Genomic DNA, 24,426 nt, shown 5'->3' on the forward strand with positions numbered 1-24,426 from the left:
TCGGCCCTGGTCAGTTTTCTCATGGACAGATCAGATGGCCTCCAGCCCTCCGACATGGGAGCAAGACGCCCAGCGCAAGAGACACAAAACAACCACCGGTTTGTGTCTGTTTGTGGTCATTTTGATGCTAACATGCTAACACCAACATATAGGCCTGTTAGGGAGCCAACATGTTCTCTTTACAGACATGTCTATAGCCTGTATTTGTTTACATTTAATTAACAGCAGCCGAACCAGCAGTCAGCAGCTCCTGTCTGCAGTGGACCCGTGGACGGACAGACAGCTGTCTCTGGATCACTGTGAGACTGAAGGAAACTTAGAAACAGCAGGATTCTCAGGCAGGTTCTGCAGCCGCTTTCTTCTCTGGCGTCTCAGCTGGTTTCTGGAGGTTTATTCTGGACGGACGTCAGAGACGATGACGTCCTCTGGAAGTGCGAGTCGCGCTGAACGATTCGATGTGAGTTTCATGTCTGTGAGTTCAGATCTGACGGAGTTGTGACGCGATATTTGACTCAAATTCACCTCCTGCAGTATGTTTGCCTCCCCTTCAGCTCATTGATGATATTTTCCCTGAGGACAGTGTGTCAAATGTTGCTAGCAAGCCTTCTAGCAGACAAAGCTCTGGCAGTAGTTCCACAGCATCTGCACGAATTAAAGCAGAAGCTCGTGCAGCAGCTCTGAAGGAGAAGCATGTGCTGTTGGAACAGGAACTACAGTTAAGGAGAAGAAGGAAGCAGCTTGAGCTAGAAGCTGAAATAGCTGCAACAACTGCAAAAGTAGCAATTCTTCGAGCTTCAGACAGCGAAAGTGTATCGAAAGCCCCGTCAGATGGCCTGAATTCCTACCTGGGAAGGAAAACTCAACAGCAGTTAACTTCCAAAAATCTCAGCCCCATAGCAAAGGATTATGAACCTCTTTCAGGAAACTCATTAAGGCACAGAAGTGAGCCAACACTAATGCAAGAGGATCCATTCTCACTGGGCGTACGTCCAAGGAAACAAGTAAACGGCTCATAATGAATCCAAGCCAAGATGCTCATGTCAACTCCGATTACCAAAATGAGCCTAATGTGCATGAAACAACACGACTCTGTTTCCTACGTGCAGTCATCACTGGATTTCACTAAACCTATGCAATCGCAAACCAAAGAGGAATCATTTGGAAGCATCTACAACAAAATGCAAAGACAGAATGAGATTACGGCAGCAGTTCAACAGTAACGCTCGCTGTCTTTACCAGCTAGAGACATTCCAGTATTCGATGGGAATCCTCTTGAATACAGAGCCATCAGTCGAGCATCTCAGCATGGTGTGGAAGACAAGGCCAGCGAAGCTGATTCCTTGTATTTTCAACAACATTTCTTTCCCTCACTGGGTGTCAGCTCGATGAAATCCATCTGCAGACGTTCAAAGGGTCTCTCAGGAGGCCCATGGTCCGCCTGTGGGATTTGAATACTTCTCCACACATTACTGGTTGCACAAACAATGCATTTTTGGCAAAATGTTTGAGAGAAGTTATTAAATCCCTTTGTGAAGCAGTATCTGCTCAGCTCCAGCACCATGCTCCCCTTTGACCCATGGTCTCGCCACGGGTCAATGGGAGCATGGAGCATAATAATGGGACAGATACTTCGGTAAACATGGTCTGCCACTTGGTCCATACCACACTTTGTCTGTGATAGTGCAGCCTGCCTGTACGTCTCTTAACAGTGATATTAGGCATTTCAAGCAAAATGGTGTTGTACCTTAAGCACCTAGCTGTTGAGAGATGTGATGTTTTCTGTTCAAGCAACATCACTGAGACCACATGTGGAACCAACAGTGTCAGATCAGCATAACCCACAAAGTCACGTGAATTCAATTCAATATTATTTATATATCCTATAGAGCAGGTCTAGGCCGAACTCTTTATGATATTACGTGAGGCTGTAACAGCTTTCTCTGCAGCTGCCACAGCCCTCAAACAGTTTGGCAGCCCAGCTGCTACCGGGTCAAGCTTGCTGGAAAAATAGCCCACTGGTCTCAGCCTCCCCCCATGTCTTGTAGTAGCACAGAAGTCATGAAGCCACCCGTCTCGTCAACAGTCTGTGTGAAAGGTCTGTTACTGTCAGGGAGACCGAGAGTTGGGGGTGTTTGGAGGGCCAGCTTTAAGTCCACAAAAGCCTTCTCTTGTTTTTAAACAGATCGTGAGGTCATCTACATATTGTAGGAGCGCACTTCCTTTTGTCAATTTTAACGTTTCCAGATTGTTTTTTTTTAACGCATCGTTAAAGATTCCAGGACTCTCCGAATACCCTTGGACGAGTCTGGTGAATGTAAAACTCTTAACTTCAAAAGAGAACGCAAACCAGTACTGGCTGTCAGGATCCACTGGGATGCTGAAAGAAGCGTCAGCCAGGTCAACAACTGAAAGCCACTTACTCCCAGGTGGCCCCTGTGAGAGTATTGTGTATGGGTTGGGAACATTGGGTGCTTGTGCATGTACCGCTGCATTTACCGCCTGCAAGTCTTGCCTGAACCTCCACTGTTGTGGCTCTCCGGCGTCCTGGAGTTTTCTTACGGGGAAACTAGGTGTCCGGACTGGAGATCTTGCACATGGAATAATCACTCCTGCTTTTAAAAGAGAATCAAACACCGGTTTAATACCGTCAACAGCTTCCTTCTTCAAAGGATACTGGTTCTGACACGGCCTGTATGAAGATTTTGGTGTGATTACTACAGGCTCAGCATCTTTGATTAATCCTACATCATACTTGTCTTGTGCCCACAAGCAGGATGGTACCTGATTTAACTCAGGAATTTCTGAGACGTCTTTCAAAAAATGTTTTTGTCATTTCATCATCTGATGTTACCAAACTGGCCATTAAAAACTCTGAATCTGGAATGAGCTGAAAATCTTTTCCGGAATACCTGAAGTTGGTTGTGAAAATCCAAACCTGAGTCTGATGTCTTTACCCAACCAGCAGCTTCCTCACAACGTCTGGTCCAAGGACCCAAGCACTCCCATGTATCCTGCTTTGCTTTGACCAGGGGGACATGAGGACATGTGTTAGGGACCTGAAACAAAGCTTCACACAGTGGATCATTGAAAGCTACTGAGACAGTGCATCTTTTATCATTCCAGTACAACCAGGTCAGCTTTAGTGTGTTTCTCTCTTTGTCTTGCCTGAACCATGTGTCCTCAAAATGTTTATCAACCCTAAGATGTACATGTGATGTGCAGTGTAACTCTTGTGGCGACGTGATGTCTGTTCGTGGATAGTTGTCTGGAAAGAGAGCTTTGACCTCAGTTATCAGAGTGTTATTTACAGAGCCAGCAGCTGTGTGATTCAGTTTCCATTGATAAGAGTACATCAGCTCCCTGCGACTGTGTTTCACATACTGTGATGCAGTGTCAGAAATTCTGGCTACAACGATGCCTTCGGGAGTGGAAATCAGGATAATTCCTAATCTTTTCATCATATCTCTTCCGATAATATTGATCGGGCATCGTTTAGATAACAAAAATTAATGTTTAAAGTATTTCTCAATTTCTTCACTGCATGACAATGGTGTGGTGTACCTTTCCACCAGGGAGGTTCCTGAAACCCCTACTGTCCTCATATCTGCCGCTCACTTTTGTCTTTCTTGTATGTGTTAATACACTCACACGCATCAATATTTCTGTCTGTAAGGAATACCCTGTCTGACAGTGAAACATTTGGCCAAAATACTGCAGTGATTCACACAGCGGCCCCTGACCTGCCCCGCTGACACGCCTGTCACGCACACCCGTCACGGTAGCAAGAACCCCGGGCCTCGCTGAATAAACTCACCAGTAAGAGAGTGCTGCCACAGCCACTGGGTTCACTGGATCACAGCGAGCCTCGGACACTCAGGGCGGCAGACCCCCTCGTCTCCACCTTCCTTCCCGGGGAGGTTGAGGTAAAGAGTCCCAGACTCCAGCCGTGCACGGTCTTAACCTGCCGCTCCGAGCGCCCAAGTCCTCTCACACGAGTGAAATTGCGGTGTTAATACTGCAGATAAAAGAAACACTCGAGGCAATCACTCGTCTTTCTGCAGGTTTACTTCAAGCGTCTGCAGACGGACTCACAGCAGCAGAAACATACATCAGTATAATCTGCTCTGAATGAGTCCAGAGGGAGAGGAGCATCAGTTATTTATCCAGTCTTCAGGGTCAGGCTCCTCAGTGTCCCTGAAGTCTGGACACAACAGTCAATGGCATGTTTCATAGTTCCATCTCATCATTATCAATGAACTGTTCTCATACACAGATCAAGTATTGACACCAAACAGTGATGTGCCTGGTACACAAAAGAGTCATATATGTGTTAAATCAGAGAGTCCTGTGTATGTTATACAGTCATGCAGTCCGTTTATTCTTGCCATTACAGCACTCAATTGGAGTGTCAGGCAATGTGGTAATGGAGCATTTCACAGTCCCTTTGAATTGTTCTGATGAAAAAACAATCTAAGGTTTAAACACTCATTTTTGTTACCCGATTGTTGTCCAATTAATCTTCTGGGATGTGATCTCGTGTCGATTGGGAATTGGGTTAATATCTACTCCTGAGGGTTTAAAAGTCATAACAAATGTTGACTCTGAACCACGTTCTCACATATTTGTGAAATATGATCCTGACCAGTTGCTGTAGACATATCAGTGGAAGCTAACAGTTGGGGACATAAGTGAGCTGTGTTTGAGTGAAGTGCACTTCCCCTTTACACACACAGTACATGCAACATGACTCTTTACACTGCACATCGTTTCTTTGGGCCCTGATCCTTCATATGAGAAACAATGGCACAAAGATGAAAGGCTGACTGTCACACATCTATATTGGTCTGAGCACAGATGTGTTGCCTTAGTCCAGACGGTGTCGTCCCTCATTCGTCCAGGAGTGTGAATTGTCACAAACGTCTTGATTCTGAAAAGTGTCCAGATGACTATGACTGAAACCTTTTCTACGATGCCTTAGTCCAGCTTACACCTGTTCACTTAAGAATGTTTGATGTTGCTAATTCTGCACCACATATCAATTTCTAAGGGTGAAACTGACAATTGGGAAGATTTAGGCCCTTTTTCATGAACACGTCGAAGCGAAGGATGCATCCATGTTCTACTGTCCTCGATTGAATACTTACAAAAAAGTTTTTTCCGTTACTGTGCACACTAAAAGAGACGTCCAGTTGGTACCACTTACTACTAATGATTTGCAGCCCAACACAGGAACAATGTGAGAAGACTGCTAAAACATTTAGCTGCAGAAGGCCATAAAGCAAGCCTTTCTAAATTACAGTTTGTTCAACAGGCAGTGACATTTTTGGGTCACGTGATCACAGCAGAAGGCAAATCCCTCTCACCCAAGCGGGCTGAGGCAATTCAAAACGCCAAAACCTGTAACTAAGAAACAAGTTCTTTCATTTCTGGGGGTGTGTTCTTATTGCACATCATTCATTCGCTTTCGTGTATGGTAAACGTCTGCAGTCACATGATGGATGAAGATGTTTTATGAGTCTGTGGCGGCCGGTGCTGTCCTGTATGCTGTTGCATGCTGGGGCAGCAGGCTGAGGGCAGCAGGCTGAGGGCAGCAGGCTGAGGGTAGCGGACGCCAACAGACTCAACAAACTGATCCGTAAGGCCGGTGGCATTGTGGGGGTGGAGCTGGACTGCGGTGGTGTCAAAGAGGAGGATGCTGGGTAAACTACACGCCATCTTGGACAGCATCTCCCACCCGCTCCATGACGTGCTGGTGAAGCAAAGGAGCGCCTTCAGCGGAAGACTCATCCCCCCACAATGCACCACAGAGCGCCACAGGAAGTCCTTCCTGCCTGTGGCCATCAGACTCTTTAACTCCTCCCTTAGTGCTTCTCTTCCTGTGTGACTGACGTGACAGTGAGCAGCTGTAACAAAGAGTTTCCCCTCGGGGATCAATAAAGTATTTCTGATTCTGATGAAGTGACGTGGACACCACAAGCAATACAAGCCTTTATTGATTTGAAAACAGCATTACAGTCCACACCTACAAGACCATTTACACAGACAGTTGATGAAAGAAACGGCTGTATGACTTCTGCTCCAAGCCCTCGGTGGCAGACAGCGTCCTGTAGCCCATTTCTCCGCCAAACTGGCCCCGAGGCTGCTGGGTAACCACGCTGTCTCCGTGCTGCGGCTGCGGTGGCCTCCAGAGACACAGCGGGCTACTCTGATCTGACTCTTTTGGTTCCGCATGCAGTTCCTCTCATCCTGTTGGAACGGAAAACATCACATAACTGCACGTTGGTCACGATACAATACTGTGTTGCTTGACATGCCTAACATTACTGTCAGACGTTGCACCGTGTTACACCCAGCCACCCTTCTGCCCACCGAAGGGGAAGGAGAGGAACATAACTGTGTTGCTGTCATGGTGGGCCACAGAGCCCCCCCCGGTCTTTGTATGTCTCTGTGTACCTGTCTCTCCTCGTGTGCTCTGGTTGTCCTCTGTCTGTCCTGGTGTGTAAGTGTGGATGTGTCTGTGCTCTGGGCAGCACACCTGGCGCCAATCGTCTCTGATCAGCTCAGTTTATCTTCTGGACTCATCCACGCTTATAGCGCCAGATCGTCCTCCGTACATCCGTACGAGTATTCGTAACGGCTCCCGCAGCGCTTTATGTAAAGTTTTTAAAGTTTCGGTTTTGTTTTCTTGCCGCAGTAATAACTCCGCTTGTCTTGTTGTTTCAGACTTTCGCTCTGCCAGTGACTACCGCCTCAGCCTGCCCTTCAGATCACCCGGGCCTCAGCTACCTCGCCACTTTCGCCATCCAGCCGATCTTCGCCTCCGGACACTGCCGGCCATCCACACCACGCGCCTGGCTCCAGTGATCCTCCGCCTGGTCGGCTCAGTCTTCCCGCTTCTACGCTCGGCAGCCCGGAGCCTGCTCACCTCGTCTCCGTCCGGAGTGCCGTCAGTCACGCCTCCACCTCGGCTCTGCCGGATCCTCGGAGAGGCCACGGGTGACGCCGGACTTAGTATTCATCAGTGTCAATAATAATCTGCACAATAAAAACCGTCACGTTCATCCAGCCGTTTACTAGGAGTTCCTGCATTTGGGTCCTAGAAAATAGTCTGTTCTTGACAGTTGCTGTGCTTGATGAAGGTTGCTCTCCTCGCCCTGATCTCATTCTCTCTGTAGACGGCTCAGCATCACGCAATCCTGTCACTGGACGAAATCGAGTGGGTTTTGCTGTTGTCACACAACATGAGGTGTTGAAATCTGACTCCTTACCTTCTCATTACTCAGCACAAGCTGCAGAGCTAGTTGCACTTACTGAAGCATGCAGATTGGCTGAGAATAAAACTGTTAGAGTTTGGACAGACTCCAAGTATGCATTTTCTGTTTGCCGTGATTATGGAGCTCTGTAGAAACAGAACATTTCTTAAATCTGGTGGCAGCCCTATCCTTCACCACGACAAAGGGGCAGCATTGTTAGATGCTATTCGCTTACCACAAGCTGTATGGAAATGCCGAGCTCACACTAACCATGCTGACTCAGTTTCTACAGGACATCCTAACCCATCGTTTAGATAACAAGAATTAATGTTTAAAGTATTTCTCAATTTCTAACCTCTACTGTCCTCATATCTGCCGCTCATTTTCGGAAGGACTGCAAACTCTGCCCCTCTGATAACAGAGTCAGTCGCACCAGAATCCACAAGAAAAACAATATCTCCACATCGATTGTGTTCAGGCATGCGTTTGTATGCATCGTGTGTATATTCGGTGTATATCTCTGCTGGCGCTGTGTCATCAGTGGCTTGTGTGTGCTCAAGGTAAGAGATAGCCGCACTTATCAATGTCTGAGTGTGTGGTGGTGTCTCACATGCTTGTGCAGGAGTGTGTATCAGTGTGTGTTCACATGCTCTGTTGTGTCAGCGTGGGTGCTCTTACGTAACTGAAGAATGCAATTCAAGCCGGCCCCTTCCCGACCTGGCGTCGACACCCCGTCTAGTCAGTCAGCCTGACCGTGATTCTCGGGGCAATCCTTTGCCCAATGTCCCATTTTACATTTGAAACAAGCGTCTCTTCCTCCTCGTCCTCGTCGGCCTTGGCCACGGCCTCTGTTCTGATTCTCGTACGCCCTCAGCTGCGCCATCTGTAATCTGTCCGCCAGCTGCGTACTTTTCCTCTTTTGCTTGTCTTTGAGGAATTTTTCTGCATGGAGAGCGTGTCTCTCTACGGTCTCCAGGTTACCAAACTCCCAGGTCACACAGTCGCGTTTCACCGTGTCCGCGATCTCAGGGTGGATGCCATTGATGAAACGGTCACGTAGCTGTACTTCCTAGTGGGTGATCGTGTTATTACTCTCCTCACAGATGCAGGAGCATCAGCCTCGCTCACAGCAACGCAACAGTTTTCTACTGCAGAAGAAAGACATCTTTGGAAGAAAAATGTCTGTACATTTAAGATTGAAGATTTTAGATTGGTTTGGCCCCAATGATAAACCTTGCCTACCAAAACATTTCTTTGCCCATTTTGCCAAGTTGACTCATGGATTAGCCCACGTGTCACAAGGAGGGATGTTTGATCTCATTCAGCAACATTGGTTCACAAAAGGCTGCGCAGCCTATGCTCAAAAATGTTGCCAGTCCTGTCTCGTGTGTGAATCTCACAACACCGGCAGAGGCATAAAACAGGTTCAAGCTGCACTTCCACAACCAGATAAACCATTTGATCATGTGATGATTGATTTCATTGAACTAACTCCCAGCGAAGGCAAAAGATATTGCCTTGTAATGGTCGACATGTTTTCCAAGTGGGTGGAAGCGCTGCAGCATTATTAACAGATGCCAATACCTGACTACTTGGACGGTGACTGCAAAGAGGACTCTGACGAACATGAATAAATATTAGTGTTTTTAATGATCCTTCCAGCTTGCTAATTATCAGGGAACGTCTTTGTTCTATTTGAATTTCACATTCCACGTTAATGATATTAGATTCCAAGTCTGATGTTAGTGTTCTGTTGTGCATACTTTTTGTGATCAATGACTGATCAAAAGGGAGAAGTGTAATGGAAAAATATTTAACCGCGACATACAGCATTACTGGACAATGTGGCTTAGCAAGACGTCAGAGTTGATAATCAGAAGGAACATTGAGCCAAAGGATTCTGGACGGCCCACACCTGCGACACTTTTTTGATGCAAGTGAAGCAGGATCTGACACCGTCAGTTACGTGAGGATGGAGAATAACGTCGCCTTCCTGCTCGGCGAAGCAGGAGTTACGCCGCTGAAGCAGGTCACCGTTCCACGCCTGGAGCTTTCAGCTGCAGTTCCTGCTGTCCGTGTGGACAGTCTTTGGGACAGATAGCACCTGGTGCTGAAGTACTAAAGTAATGAGAACAGTCGCTTTAATACCTTTGTGTCAAACAGGGTTTCAACCATCAGAGACACTACAAATGTGTCACAATAGAGGTATGTCAATACTGAAGACAATCCGGCAGACGATGCGTCCAGAGGTATGAAAGTTGATGACCTACTGATTGGCAGATGGATAAAAGGGCCCAACTTTCTTGGGAAGCCAGAGAAGTATTGGCCAGAAAAAACTGTGGAGATCACATTTCATTGGATGACCCAGAAGTCAAGAAAGACTGAACTGCGAATGCTGTAATTGTCCAGGACTCGCCTAATGCTTTTGACCAACTGATCACTTCTCCGACTGGAGGAGGCTCAAGGCTGCAGTTGCCTGCTTCCTCAAGGCAAAGAGGATGCGAATAACCCATCCACTCATATGCAGTGGGAGATGAAGAAGGTCAGAGTGTCTCATCAGATGACCTTTTGGAGGCAGAAATGTTCATCATTCGCTACACTCAGCAGCAGCGGTTCACGGAGGAAACCCATCTGGAAAGTCTGCAGTCAGAAAGGAAAGCACACAACTAAGGAGGAAGTACCGGATTACAAATGCTAATTCAGCCATAAGGAAAACCATGTCTGACTGCTGTACTTGTAGACGCTACACTGTAAGAGCAGGTGAGCAATAAATGGCGGACCTGCCAGAGGAAAGGATTTCGCCTGATGTCCATTTACGAGTGTTGGAGTTGACTAGAGAGGGAGAGGCCTGTGTAATTATGGAGTGATTTTACCGAGAGGTGGCGAACTCACCGGACACCCACGCATGCATTAATGCTCTGCGACGATTTATGAGCAGAGGAGGCCACGTTTCTCACATGCGATCTGACAATGGCACCAAGTTAGTTGGCGCAGAAAGAGAACTAAGGGATTAAATCACAGCTAAATACAGGGAGCACCACTTCAGCATCACACTGCGGTGGTGTCCGAAGGTGCTCAGCTCCACTCTGCGTCAGCAGACACTGGGCGATGATGGATTTCATACAGTTCTCTGTGAAGCCGAGGCCATCACTGAGCCGTCTGAGGATCCCAGTGATGCCGGACCTCATGAGAGCCTGATCTGTATGTGAAAGAAGGTGGAGACCTGTCCCGTTTATCTCAGACGTATTCTGGAAACAACGGGTACAGGAGTACCGTCCCGAGCTTCAGGAAATCTGCAATCTCTTTCTACAACCGCCGACCTTCCGGTTAGCGGACGACCCGCTCCACCTCTAAGCCACAGCCGCCCAACAAACAAAAGCTCCTTCGTTTAGTTTCTGTGCTCCACATATCTGGAACAAACTCCAGATCTTTTAAATCGAGGCTGAAGACTTTTGTGTTTGCCGCTTTTATTAAATCAGATCATGATTCATTTCTCACACTGCGCTGTAACTGTGACTCTCCTGTCTTAACGTTTTATCTTCTATTTAACTCGTGTTTTAAATGTCTTTTTTATTTACATGTTGCTTTTGTGTAAAGCACTTTGAATTGCCTTGTTGTTGAAATGTGCCACAAATAAACTTGCCTTGCCTCCTGTTAGGTTGATGCCATCTCTTATGTTGTGACAGTGAAGCAGTGGTGATGTCAGGTGTGCGTAAACTCGCTGTTGACGCGTTCAGGTGACGCACCGTATTTTTCCCGTGATGATTCAACACTGAACAACAAATCCATGTTGAAATCATAGAAATAAACTAAAGAAACCTGTTTGTTACCGTCTGCACACAGACTGTGTCTCTCCAGCACCAAACGGGAAGCAGCAAACCGGGTAGCTACTATGGTAACGGGCGAAAAAACTCCTCAAATACCGTCTCTCACACGCACAACTAACAGCGTTAAGAGTCTGTGTTGAATTTGGCGTGTCTGTATGGATTATATTGATGCCACATTAAGACATATGACGCCTTCATCGCGTCCTAACACTACTACTCCAACCTTTCCTAACGCAGGAACCTCGCCCTGCAGCCCGGCCACCGGTCTCCACCGCCGGCAGCCGTGGCCACCGGTCTCCACCGCCGGCAGCCCTGGCCACCGGTCTCCACCGCCGGCAGCCCTGGCCACCGGTCTCCACCGCCGGCAGCCCTGGCCGGCCCTCTGCGAGGCCTGGCCTGTTAGACACTGCGGGAGCATCTTTGGTGAAGCCTCAACGCTCAGAAACCCTCGTTTAAATTTGTAAAACCTTGATTTTATTTGTGAAAATGCAAAAAGGGCGATTTTTTCACACATAAACCGCATTGGACCAGGTCCAGATAAAAACCACTATACCTAGGCTGTCAGACTTGGACTAGATTATCCAGAGAGGCTAAAGATGCTTTAACTGGTTACAACTCATACGTTACTAATAACGGCCCCTATTATTTCCCTTTAACTGTGTTTTAGCGGTTCATACAGGATTAACAAACAGATTTACTATTAATTAAATGACCACTAACTAAATGCGACACAGTGAACCTGGAGCCTTCGGGGCCCCTGGCGGTCTGGGGCCCCTGGGGGTCTGGGGTTGTTTGCTTGGATTGCGTGTCCACAAACTCAAAGAACAACTGGACAGATGAAAGCCAATTTTATTGATCAAGTAACATAAATAGGACAAATGTTTCACTGTACACACAACCTGGAGACCAAAGTAAAAATAAATAGTGTCACAGTAATAAATTAAACGCATGAAACGGACCAATAGACTGTTAGCATTGAGTCTGTGACACGAGACGCTGAGTCGCGTTGGTCTCTGAGGACGACAGTGCAGTTCAATGGCTATTTACACACATTTTATTTTACACGTTTTTCATTTTCAGGAGCCGACGTTTCATTTCACTCGTCTGTCTGCAGTTCACATTTGTGTTTTTACAACTTCAATAACTTCAGCAACAATTTAAAAAACTAAGAAAAGCAAAAAGCAGCGGCTGATTATTAAACTTTGAGTTACATGTTACAACAGCATCGTCACAGCTATCAACGTTTCTTCAATACGAGTTCAGTATCAAATACTTCAGTCAGCAGGTTACAAAAATATCACACTTTGTTTTTTTTAAACGAGCGTCTTCAGTTCCTACAGCACCGAGCCGTCAGTGAACGCAGCAGCTCTCAACCCTCTTCAGTCCCAGAACAGGTCGACCTTTGACCCCGTGCGAGGATGTTTTAACCCTTTCAGCCTGCTGGAAGATGAAGAACTGTTGTTGCCATTTAATATTTGGGACACTGAATGCCACAAACTCTTGTATCTGTTCTGTTCTCGCGTTATTTAAATATAAGTTTGTATATAACGTGAAAAGTTTTTTTTTCGCCTAATATAAAAAGTCACTGATTCTGGTTCCCGCTGATGTCTCTTGTTTAGTTTTTAACTCCAATAATCAGGATTTATTGATCAGGTTCTGTTAGAGATAATGTCGTAACGTAAACATAACTACAAATGGCAACACTGGACAAAATTATCTCGAGTCAAGGTCCACTTACAGGCTTTTACGCATCTAGAAAGTGGACCTGGATCAGGATTTATTGATCAGGTTCTTGTTCGGTCTGTTTCAACACAGCCAGGAGACCACACAATGCTCAAGTCTTTATTTTAGGGTAACGAGATGGTTAAATTAAATACGAGCCTCATTTTGTATTCGGATCTAAAGAAATCACGCACTCTTGGCTCCTCCAGCCTCCGAAAACAAAATCAGTCTCTCAGAGATTTTCCAGACTGTCGGGTTGAGAGCTGCTGAACCGAACCTCCGGTCTCAGATTCAGACCTCAGATCCAGATCCTTGAGCTCTCCTTCAGTTTCAGTTTCGTGTGCGTACAATCACAGCGGGGCGCCCGACAGCAGACGCCCCACCGGAGGTGAAGAGGAAACTAAATTCAAAAAACATCATCTGGACACAAACGCTGTAGGTTCTCCGGCGTGTAGCCACCGGCCGACGCCGACCGACGCCGATGTCCTGGTGGCTACAGCTTTCATAGTCCAGCTCTGTGTCCACACACACATCCTTGTACTTCTATCTTTGTGAGGACCGTCAGTGACATAATGCATTCCCTCGCCCCTCACTCTAACCTCGCCCTTCAAACCAAGTCTTAACCTTCAAACAGCCATTTGAAGTTGTGAGGACCGGCCAAAATGTCCTCACTTTCCAAAAATGTCCTCACTCTGTAGGTAAAAAACATGTTTCAGTCTTCACTATGTAGCAAGTATACACACACACACACACACACACACACACTCTGCAGAATATGACAAAAATTAAAAATAGCAAACAAAAACTGATGTAAACATTATTTTAGGAAAACAAAACTCCTGAGACTATTTCGGCGTCACGTCGCTGCACTGAAGCGTTTGTGTTATTATTTGAAAGTGTTCCCCTCGCTTCCTGATGATGCTGCCGCCAGCCGGGTCGGCTTCCTGTTTCTGTTGCCATGGCAACTGATAACGGTGGCGGTGGTGAGCCTGTAACCTCCTCACTTTTTAACTACACATGTGCGCAGACAAGCAGCTGCAAAGTGCTTTTGTACTCGTCGGAGTAATTTAAGCACTTTGTCCTTTGAGGATTAATACGTTTGTCCACTAGGGGGCAGATCAGAGGCAAATCATCCCTGGTGACGCCAATTCATCTTAGTGTAAACACTAAAGAAGGCAACACAAGGAGGTTCTCCTCGGACCTCGGAAATAGTCGTTTGACAAAATTATCTAAAGGTCACGGTCCACTTACTAGCTTTTCAAAATCTAGTAAGTGGACCTTGACTTAAACGGGCACTCCTTTGATTTAGTATGTCCTATCCATAAGGATAGGGAGACTCCGTTAGGGAGACTCAAAAGAGACTTTTCAAAAAAGAACGGTCCCAATCTGAGCAGCAGGGGTGGAAATATCCTGACCACTGGTGTGAGTCAAACTCCATTTCCCATAATGCAACTTTTTACAGGCTTCTTGTTTTAAAATTAGTCAGCTGGAAACATTAAAAAGTTAGACTGAGACAGAGTTTTCAACCAAGTCACGGAGCTAATGTTAGCTTCATTAGCTAGCTAGCTACAGCTGCTCAAATCTGCTGGCTGCAGGTGTCATTTTAAGCACATCAAACTGTGTAAAGCAGGTGCTGGACCAGCAGAAGACCGCAATGAAAACATGAAAAAGGGGGCCGCACACTGTAGTTCCCTGAAGTGCAATTTATTGTTGGCTAGTCTGAAGAAGAGCGGTAGTTCGAAACGTCAGTGTTGGATGTGCCAATAAATTGCACTTAAGGGAGCTACAGTGTGCGGCAATAGTTGTCATTGGTTGCGGGGTAGAAATGAAAAGCTTTTTTTTGTCCTTTAAAAATTGCATATGGGGTCACTTAAACTTGGTTTTCATAGAAATGAATTGAAACCAGAGATCAGCAGGAGATATGAGGAGTTACAGCTTGAGAAAGCAGCGGTAGGTCGTTTAAAGTGAAGATGGCAGTTTTCCCTCCAAAATCCTCCAATCAGAAGAAACAGGCGCCGACTAGCACACATCATCAGAAACCGCGAGAATCATAGGAAAGTGACGACTGAACCTCCCTCCATCTTGTAAATATTGTGCATCGGCGCTGCAGCTGAAGCCTTATTTTCACGTGAAGTTTGAGTAAATTCTCAAATTTAACTTTCTTAAAACAATCCTCTCGAGGTGCGGCTATATGATAATTCAGTACTCCGTTCAATTTCAATTCAGGACAAAGAGAAAACATATCCGGATCGCTTTTTTGACAGATAGGTCCAAGATGTGTTTAGCCTAGCTTAGCACAAAGACTGGAAGCAGGGGAAAACCTAGCCTAGCTTCATAAAAAGTTGATTGCGGCAACTGCATTGAAATAAACAGACTAGTTGGCTAACAAGCTAGTCACAAATCCATCCAAAAGTCAACTTGGTTTTGTTGGCTAGTGCCAGGGGTCAAGACCTAGAAGCTAACTCTAACAATTGGTAAAGTTCAAGATTAAGACCGAAATATCATCTTCTAGGCCCAGTTTGGTTAACTTTAGATGCAAAGATAGCAGCTAACAAGAACATACAACAAGTAAATCAGACAGACTTGTTGTTAGAAGGTGTATTTTTTGTCTCTTGTGCTGAAGTCTTTATGCTAAGCACATGTTGGAGCAGAAACAATGTTCATTCAGGAAATAACAATTTTCTTTTTGTCTTTGAGAAGCACATGAGATCAACAAGTACTAGATAGAAGCTAATATTTAGGGCTTAATATCAAACTAAATTAGCTTAGAGTTATAGTCTGGCTCTTGACCCCCAGCTCTAGTCAACTAAACGAAGCTGACTACCGGATGGACTGGTGACTAGCTGGTTAGCTAACAGGATCCAACACGTAAATCAGACACTTGGAATAAACCCAATCAAGACTTAGAAGCTAACTCTAAACTAATCTCAAACGTTACTAATTGTTAGCTTCTATCTTTGTCTCTAAAGCTAACAAGAAGATACAACATGTAAATCCGACTTGGAGTTGTGTGACAGGGATTTTTTTTCCTCTTTTGATGAAGCTAGGCTAACGGTTCTTTGTGCCAAGCTTAGCTAAACACGTACTGGACCTGTCTCTGTATTGGACACACAGAGATGAAATCATCTGACTAACAAAGTGATTTCAGTTGGACTGAATATAATTTGACCGTTTAGGCTTGAACTGCAGCAGTAATGCAGTAAAAACAGACTTTGTTGACATTTGTAGATGTGAAAGTCAAACGTGATTCGTATTCCTTCTAAACATGGACATTTCCGTGCCAAAGTGAAGGAAAACAGTTCGGTGAACTAATTCTACAATAGACTGACCGGTTTGAGAAGCACTGGAACTTGTTGACCAGATGTCGGGGTGTTTTTGGTTACCTGGTGATGTTGTTGAACCCTTCATGGTGCGGGTTGGTGTACAATAAGCTACTGGACACACAGACAGTGCACACTTCAAAACACACACAAACAGAAAACATTTTCCCTTGAGAGTCCTGACAGCTTCAGGTGTTGAGGGTAGACCGTCCGGACGAAAAGCGCTGCTCTTCTGCGTCTACCCGAGCTCAAACTACTCGACTACTGCTGCTGTGTCAGAGCGTCGTCACAAAGTTCTCCCCATGAATGAAAAGAGTTTTGATTGCTAAACCTACACAGACACAAATATCCCCGTTCCCTTTGTCAGGTGTTCATGATTTAAGGTAGTTCGGGTGAAATCAAAACCAGAAAAGAGAGCCTCCTCGTGTTGAGTCCAGTGGTTCGGCGGTCGAGGAGCAGTCCAACTTAAGTGGAAAGTGTAGCCGAAAACTCTCGTCCGGCAGGTAGGAGGATGTGCTGCTGAGATCGTGGTGGAAATCTGGCGAGTTCATTGGCCACTACGGTCCAGCGTTAGATGACAATGTCCGAAGGTGGCGACGTCATTAACCCAGACAGCACTTTTAACAACATGCAGCGAAAGCTTGGCAGGTCAAAAAACCCAGAACTTCCAGGTGATGTGTTGAACATACCGGCAAAATTCATGATCCACAGGTTCCACAAAAAGAAAGAGGAAAACGGCGAACAGGAAAGGGAGACTGCGATGCGTCTGCGCAAGCAAGGCTTCTACCACTACGAGAGCTGGCGGTTGGCGACTTATTTAGCACTCCGATATCAGAGGACGATAGCGACGGCGGGCGTTTGTTTGGAGGCGTCCACCAGGCCAAGGAAAAAGATAGATAGTGTCAGCATCAGCTTTGACCCCTCGACAGGTCGAGTCCCGGACGACCCGCGGTGGGATCAGGAGTCAAGACACGAGTGCGAACGAACAAAATCCAGCCCAGGCACGAATTTTTAAACCCCGTCCCACACCCCGAGAAAAATACAAAACAAAAAGAAAAACTTTTGGCTTTGAGGTTATGTACAGTGACTTCCTGTGGAGACAGATTGATGTCCGTCAATTTTCCACAGACGTGCAGGACTGGATGTTGGCGAGCCGGCGCCGGCGTCAAAGGTCAGGGTCAAGTCTTCGAGCTGGGAGGAGGTGGAGCTACCTGTGTTAGTCTATCTGTATGCGTGTTTGTGTGTGTAGTGATTCTACACTCAGCTTTATTTTCTAACTGTTGTGTGGGTATGAACCTTCAACTAGCTCCGCCCCCTCCCTCTAGCTCCACCCGCAGCTACTGGCGGACCTCGTTGGCGATCAGACTGTCCTCCCCTGACTGAAAATCCGCCTCATTGATGCTGTTCCCTCCGTTCAGCATCTCCTCGTCCTGGGACGACCCTCGGTCCTCCTCGCCGCTGCCACCGCCCGGCTCGTCTGAGTTTGGGTCCTGGAGAACTTGGGCAATGTACATCTGCTGCTGCTGCTGCTGCTGCTGCTGCTGAACCACAAAAAACAGATTAACCAGCAGGGGGAGAGTTAGCAAGCTACGCAGGGTCTATAACATTTACACTCATTAGCATCATAACTAGCACTGGGTATCAAACCTGAGAAAATATACCAAAAGTAGGCATCAAATGTCATAATCTTGTTGACTTTTTCTATGATGAAATAGTTCCTGATTTAAATAATTTCTACAGTTTTAGACTGTATTTGATTTAGATTAAAGTTCTTGTTTGGTTGCTTGTGTTTAGATAACATTTAACAAGTAAAAGTAAGGTACCTAAGCTCAGGTATCTACTGAGCCCCAAAGGAAAAACAAAAACGTCCCAAAAGATATAGTTTGATCTTGTGTGCACAACATAAGAACTTGAGCGCAACTAGTAAGTGAGCAAATTAATTTTAAACTTACATTTCATGAACAAATTGTATTGTGGTGGTTCAAAGATGTTATAATTCAGTTTTTACACCTCAAGCATCTGTTACGTTTTGCCTCCTGTTCACTCCTTAAGACTCTGCTAGCAAGCTAAAGCTATGCTCCATCTGCTGATGAAGACCATGTGATGTCAAAAGCTCCGGAACAAAAATAGCAAGTGAACATTAGTTGAGACTGTTTAAAAAGCTAGAGCTAGTTTCTTGGAAAGCTAACAACCCTAAGAACTAGAGCTAGTTTGTCAGTAAGCTAATGAACCTAAGAACTAGAGCTAGTTTGTTAGATCCACTCACCTGAGATTTGGTGGTGGGGGAGGACGAGGGACGAACTGGACGTCCGTTCTCAACGGCGTCCACGTCGTTCTCCTTGGTGTCGATCTGAGACAGAGACACACGGTGAGACAACGTGCCGAACAGCAACATTAATGTTTCATACACGTGTTTTTGTAACCTTTGGTAAAAACGTTGCCGTACCTTGTAGTTATGAGCGCTGAGGTACTTGAAGTGTCCGAAGCAGACGTGAGACAGACAGACCACGATGGTGACGATCAGCACCACCAGGGTGAACATGGACGTCGGTGTCTCGAAACCTGACAGCGCATTAGCAGTTAGCATTAGTTAGCATTCAACAACAACAACTACAGGTTGAAGCGACCCCGTCACTCATACAAACATTCGGCTCTTGCGTACTCGAGGTCAGACTGGGCGGAGCTTACCTGTGCGTACAGTGGAGAAGAAGAGCAACCAGAAGAGGCAGAGGATGGGTGCAGCCACCACCTGGGTGACGGCTCCGGAGTGGATCTTCTTGTCTAGTTTGGAGGGCAGGTAGGCGTAGTACATGTTGTATCGGTCCACCAGGTGTTTCAGCAGCATGTACATCAGACCTGCAGGGGGACAGGTGAGTCAGGATGTCACACAGACGACTTAATACTGTATATCTGATAAGACTTTTGACTTGATAGACACGATACTTAATTTGGACTTGTCTTAGCAGACTTCACAATCAACTTGCACTTGTCTGGACTGACTAGAGACTTCATTTGGACTTGCCGCTAAAGTTTTAAAAACAGCTCTGGGTACTAGTACTAATACTTCAGTACTGGTGCTGTACTGTAGTACTGGTGCTGTAGCGGTGCGGTGTGGGGTGTAGTTAAGACTGACCGAAGGGGACGATGATGGGGCAGGTGATACTGTAGGCCATCACCACCGTGAAGACGTTCATCATCCAGGCGTACGCCGCTCCGAACTGAAACTCATAGGCCTGGTGCTGCAGGGACCACAGACTATGTTAGAAACAGGACACAGCTACAGCAGCGCCCCCATGAGGCTGTAATGTTCGTCACACACCAGAAAACTGAACTGTTGGACTTAGGGACAACTTTACTGTTGTTAGATCCAGGTTCCCACATAGAAACAATAATGGACTAAAGTCTACATGGAAACAATAATGGACTCTTAAGTGTCCACGGAGAGACAATAATAACTTGGTCAGTTATTTTGTGCATCAGTGTGGTCGAGTCAATTCAATTTATTTATAAATTATAACAGAAGTTATCTCATTGCACTTTTCCTGTAGAGCAGGTCTAGACCGAACTCTTTATGATATTGAGTCTTGTCCGATTATTACAAACTGATCTTAGTCAGAGTCCGTCCTCTCGGGTCGGAGTCAGAGTCCGTCCTCTCGGGTCGGAGTCAGTGTCCGTCCTCTCAGAGTCCGTCCTCTCGGTCGGAGTCAGTGTCCGTCCTCTCAGAGTCCGTCCTCTCGGTCGGAGTCAGAGTCGTCCTCTCAGAGTCCGTCCTCTCGGTCGGAGTCAGTGTCCGTCCTCTCAGAGTCCGTCCTCTCGGTCGGAGTCAGAGTCGTCTCGTCAGAGTCCGTCCTCTCGGTCGGAGTCAGTGTCCGTCCTCTCAGAGTCCGTCCTCTCGGTCGGAGTCAGAGTCGTCCTCTCTGTCGGAGTCAGAGTCCGTCCTCTCGGGTCAGAGTCAGTACGGCCTCTCGGTCGGAGTCAGAGTCCGTCCTCTCGGTCGGAGTCAGAGTCGTCCTCTCGGGTCGGAGTCAGAGTCCGTCCTCTCGGTCGGAGTCAAGAGTCCGTCCTCTCAGAGTCCGTCCTCTCGGTCGGAGTCAAGAGTCCGTCCTCTCGGTCGGAGTCAGTGTCCGTCCTCTCAGAGTCCGTCCTCCCGGTCGGAGTCAAGAATCCGTCCTCTCAGAGTCCGTCTTCTCGGTCGGAGTCAGTGTCCGTCCTCTCAGAGTCCGTCCTCTCGGTCGGAGTCAGAGTCGTCCTCTCTGTCGGAGTCAGAGTCCGTCCTCTCGGGTCAGAGTCAGAGTCCGTCCTCTCGGGTCAGAGTCAGAGTACGGCCTCTCGGTCGGAGTCAGAGTCCGTCCTCTCGGGTCAGAGTCAGAGTCTGTTCTCTCGGGTCAGAGTCAGAGTACGGCCTCTCGGTCGGAGTCAGAGTCGTCCTCTCGGGTCGGAGTCAGAGTCCGTCCTCTCAGAGTCCGTCCTCTCGGTCGGAGTCAGAGTCCGTCCTCTCAGAGTCCGTCCTCTCGGTCAGAGTCAGAGTCCGCCTCTCGGTCAGAGTCAGTCCTCTCGGTCGGTGTCAAGAGTCCGTCCTCCCGGTCGGTGTCAGAGTCCGTCCTCTCGGTCGAGTCAAGAGTCCGTCCTCTCAGAGAGTCCGTCTTCTCGGTCGGAGTCAGAGTCCGTCCTCTCGGAGTCAGTGTCCGTCCTCAGAGTCCGTCCTCCCGGTCGGAGTCAAGAATCCGTCCTCTCAGAGTCCGAGTCAGAGTCCGGAGTCAGTGTCCGTCCTCAGAGTCCGTCCTCTCGGTCAGAGTCAGAGTCGCCTCTCTGTCGGAGTCAGAGTCCGTCCTCTCGGTCAGAGTCAGAGTCCGTCCTCTCGGGTCAGAGTCAGAGTCCGCCCTCTCGGTGAGTCAGAGTCCGTCCTCTCGGTCGGAGTCAGAATCCGTTCTCTCTCAGAGTCAGAGTCTTCTCGGTCGGAGTCAGTGTCCGTCTCAGAGTCCGTCCTCTCGGTCGGAGTCAGAGTCCGCCTCTCTGTCGGAGTCAGAGTCCGTCCTCTCGGTCAGAGTCAGAGTCCGTCCTCTCAGAGTCCGAGTCTCGGCCTCTCGGTCGGAGTCTCAGAGTCCGTCCTCTCGGCCGGTCAAGTCAGAGTCCGTTCTCTCGGGTCAGAGTCAGAGTCCGCCTCTCGGTCGGAGTCAGAGTCCGCCCTCCCGGTCGAGTCAGAGTCCGTCCTCTCAGAGTCCGTCCTCTCGGTCGGAGTCAGAGTCCGTCCTCTCAGAGTCCGTCCTCTCGGTCGGAGTCAGAGTCCGTCCTCTCAGAGTCCGTCCTCTCGGTCGGTGTCAAGAGTCCGTCCTCCCGGTCGGTGTCAAGAGTCCGTCCTCTCGGTCGGAGTCAAGAGTCCGTCCTCCCGGTCGGAGTCAAGAGTCCGTCCTCTCGGTCGGTGTCAGAGTCCGTCCTCTCGGTCGGTGTCAGAGTCCGTCCTCACCCTCTTGACGTTGCGGCGGTCTGCAGCGGAGCGAGCCAGGCACAGCCGGATCATGTACATGAGTAGACCGGGGATCCTCAGCAGGTCCATGGCGTTCCCGATGAATGCCGAGGCGATGACGTAGTTGACGAAGAATGCTCCGTTATCCGGCAGGAAGACGCACCTGAAGGAGACGCAGCATCACCATTAGAGCAGAACGTCCTACTACCGAACGATCAATCAAACTTGATAGTTTATTGATGCGTGCAGAGAAACTGAGCTGTTTCAAAATAAGAGTACATAAACAAAAGGCTACAGATACTTTTATCACCTGATTTGAATTTTATTTATTTGAATTTTATTTGGAAATTTAAGTGGATTTTTTTTCCCAATTTAAAATTTTATTTATATTTTAATGTGTTATAAATGATCCAAATCCAAACCATCACACTCTTACAGTGATCATGACATTGGCAGACAGTGTGCAACCTAAATTTGTAAATGGAATCGTAAACTAGTAATATATCTTAATGTGAATCATATTGTGAAGGTTTGGAGGAAACTGAAAACTCAATTTTCATAGTAATTATAATTTTTTTTAAACATGAAAATCAAAAAATTTGATTTTTTAAGTTAATTTCTAAACTTACAATGAAAAAATATTTTTTAATTCAAATCCTGTAATAAATCATGTGCACACTAATGAAAGATTACATTTCAATTTGAAATAATGAGTTAATTTTAATATTGGCAGCTTCCATTACAGTATGATGAAATATAAACATATAATTGACATAGTATGGTGAGTAGTAACAGCAGTAAACTGCAGGACATGATGTCCACTAGGAGATAAAAATTACTTACTCAAATCTGACTTTGGCATCAGCCAGGAACTTCTTATCAAAGAGCCAGCGGAAAAAAACATCCAGACTGGAAAACGGAGACAGACGTTTTAGTGAGAACAGCAGAGGTCAAAGGTCACTCAGGGACGGATTCTTGCAGCGAACGCTGTTTATTACCTGCTGAGTCCGAGAGACGGCAGCAGCAGGACCATGAAGATCAGGAAGGTGTAACATTTATGCATCGTCGTCCTGTTTTCTCCAGACCTGCGGACACACAGAGCCGGTCAAATCAGGGTCAGGTCCAGGCCAAATATTCCCTCGGACTTGACTCAACTGACTTCAGACATAATTTAGACTTGTCTGGACTAATCTGAGACTTGACTTGGACATGTTTGTATCAACTGAAATCAGACCTGAACTTCATTCAAATTGTTTGTCACTTGGCTTTTCTCAGTCGATGCGATTTGGACTTGTCTTGACTGATTTGAGACTTGACTTGGACTTGTTTTAAATGACTTGATATCGGACTTGGACATGTCTCAACTGGCTCTCAATGGACACTGAAATGACTTGAGACTTTACTGGGACTTGCTTCGACCGATTTGACTTGAAGATGTCTTAACAGTCGACTTGGACTCGCCTTAACTCACTTATTGTGGACATGACCTGAGGCTTGATTTAGATTTGTATCAACTGCCTTTAATCTTGACTTGGACTTGCTACAGAAGTGCTAGTACTAATATTGCAGTATTGACGGCGTATTACATTTCTGATGCTGTCCTGTAGTACTAATGAAGAGGAGGGCGAGCAGGAAACAGCGGTGTTACCTGGTCCAGTGAGCCTCGAAGAAGGCAGAGTAGTAGACGATGGTGGGCAGCAGAGCAGAGAAAGCCCAGAGCAGCAGAGTGGGGAAGAACTGAGTGACGATGGGATTCTGTACAAAACAAACAGAGCAGCAGAGCGTCAAAGCATTTCAAACGACACCCAGCACCACTGAAGATCTACTCAGTCTGACTAATGGTTTCTTACGTTGAGATACTCGACAGGCTTGGTGACGTTGAACTTGTCCATGGTGGAGATGATGATGGCAGGCGTTGTGAGGAAGAAGAGCAGGATGAAGAGGATGCAGTTGATGATGAAGCAGCGGATCCACCAGGAGATCCCGCCTAGCGACAGGTGTTCCCTGCGGGAAGAAACCAGGACACATCAACTGAGGGTGAGGGGTGTGTTTGTTTGGTATCTGGTGTGGTTTTTGGCGGGTGGAGCTTGTGGATTACCAGCGGACGTTCTGCGGGTCGGGCGCGTACGAAACGCTCCAGTTGTGAATGTGGAGAACCTCGCTGAACTGAGAGGATCCTGGCTCCTGACGACACCGACAACCCTGAACCTGACAGGCATTAAAGTCCTTCAAAATACTGCAAAAAGAGAGGGGGCGGGGTCAGAGAGAAGGGGCGGAGTCAGAGAGAAGGGGCGTGGTCAGAGAGAGGAGGTTGGAAATGTTTTACAGTTTACATCAACAAATAAAAACAAAACAGTAATGTGAAAGACAAACAAATTGACTAATGAACTAATTATTGTTTTAATGTAAAAGCGGCTATCTCTTGTGTGGGAGGAGTGAGAGACAGGGGGTAAGGGGCGGGGTCAGGTGGGGGCGGGGTCAGGTAGGGGCGGGGTCAGGTAGGGGGCGGGGTCAGGGTGCGCCTCACATGGCAGTCATGGCCTCGTTCTGGAAGGTGACGAAGGCCATGCCCAGCGGTTTGGTGTGGACCTTCTCCTTCTCCTTCCTGTACTCCTCCTTCAGCTTGGCCTCCCTCTTGGTGTAGTAGCTGACCGCCTCCTCCTGCAGGACCAACGTAGGCTGCTGAGTCACTGCTAACATGCTAACATGCTAACAACACACACCCTGACCCAACACAAATCAGACCAGGTCTCATGGATCCAGATTATTTCTTTGCCAATGAAATGTTTGGTCTATAAAAAGTTCACAAATGTCCAAAATTATGTCATTAAACTGCTTTA

At 47.0% G+C, this 24,426-nt stretch overlaps 2 protein-coding genes and 1 long non-coding RNA gene across 14 annotated transcripts in view; 1 reads left to right on the forward strand and 2 right to left on the reverse strand.

Annotated features, from left to right (window-relative positions):
• The first annotated feature begins 104 nt into the window (after nt 1–104).
• LOC122874007 lies at nt 105–13,207 on the forward strand. The gene is made up of 2 exons (XR_006377554.1): nt 105–457; nt 6,724–13,207. It is a non-coding gene; the product is annotated as an uncharacterized LOC122874007 (long non-coding RNA).
• Nucleotides 2,107–5,620, reverse strand: LOC122874005. The gene is made up of 2 exons (XM_044191475.1): nt 2,936–5,620; nt 2,107–2,609 (listed from the first exon to the last, which is right to left on the reverse strand). Exons 1-2 carry the CDS (start codon nt 3,459–3,461, stop codon nt 2,107–2,109), a joined length of 1,029 nt encoding a protein of 342 aa, XP_044047410.1. The 5' UTR covers nt 3,462–5,620.
• LOC122874001 (CSC1-like protein 2) overlaps nt 11,914–24,426 on the reverse strand; it is a 39,502-nt gene continuing 26,989 nt past the window's right edge. For 11 of the 12 annotated variants that reach the window (XM_044191458.1, XM_044191459.1, XM_044191456.1 and 8 more), the window contains 12 exons: nt 24,114–24,247; nt 23,685–23,822; nt 23,437–23,590; nt 23,235–23,341; nt 22,585–22,671; nt 22,430–22,495; nt 21,587–21,749; nt 19,256–19,361; nt 18,811–18,978; nt 18,569–18,684; nt 18,389–18,472; nt 11,914–17,663 (listed from right to left, as the gene is read on the reverse strand). In XM_044191458.1, coding sequence (XP_044047393.1) covers nt 17,460–17,663; nt 18,389–18,472; nt 18,569–18,684; nt 18,811–18,978; nt 19,256–19,361; nt 21,587–21,749; nt 22,430–22,495; nt 22,585–22,671; nt 23,235–23,341; nt 23,437–23,590; nt 23,685–23,822; nt 24,114–24,247 — 1,527 coding nt within the window. In that variant the 3' untranslated portion in view covers nt 11,914–17,459. The remainder of the gene's footprint in view (nt 17,664–18,388; nt 18,473–18,568; nt 18,685–18,810; nt 18,979–19,255; nt 19,362–21,586; nt 21,750–22,429; nt 22,496–22,584; nt 22,672–23,234; nt 23,342–23,436; nt 23,591–23,684; nt 23,823–24,113; nt 24,248–24,426) is intronic. The other variant, XM_044191455.1, reaches the window with a different exon arrangement.

The sequence above is a fragment of the Siniperca chuatsi genome, linkage group LG3 (genome assembly GCF_020085105.1).
Source record: "Siniperca chuatsi isolate FFG_IHB_CAS linkage group LG3, ASM2008510v1, whole genome shotgun sequence".
NCBI classification, from domain to species: Eukaryota; Metazoa; Chordata; class Actinopteri; order Centrarchiformes; family Sinipercidae; genus Siniperca; species Siniperca chuatsi.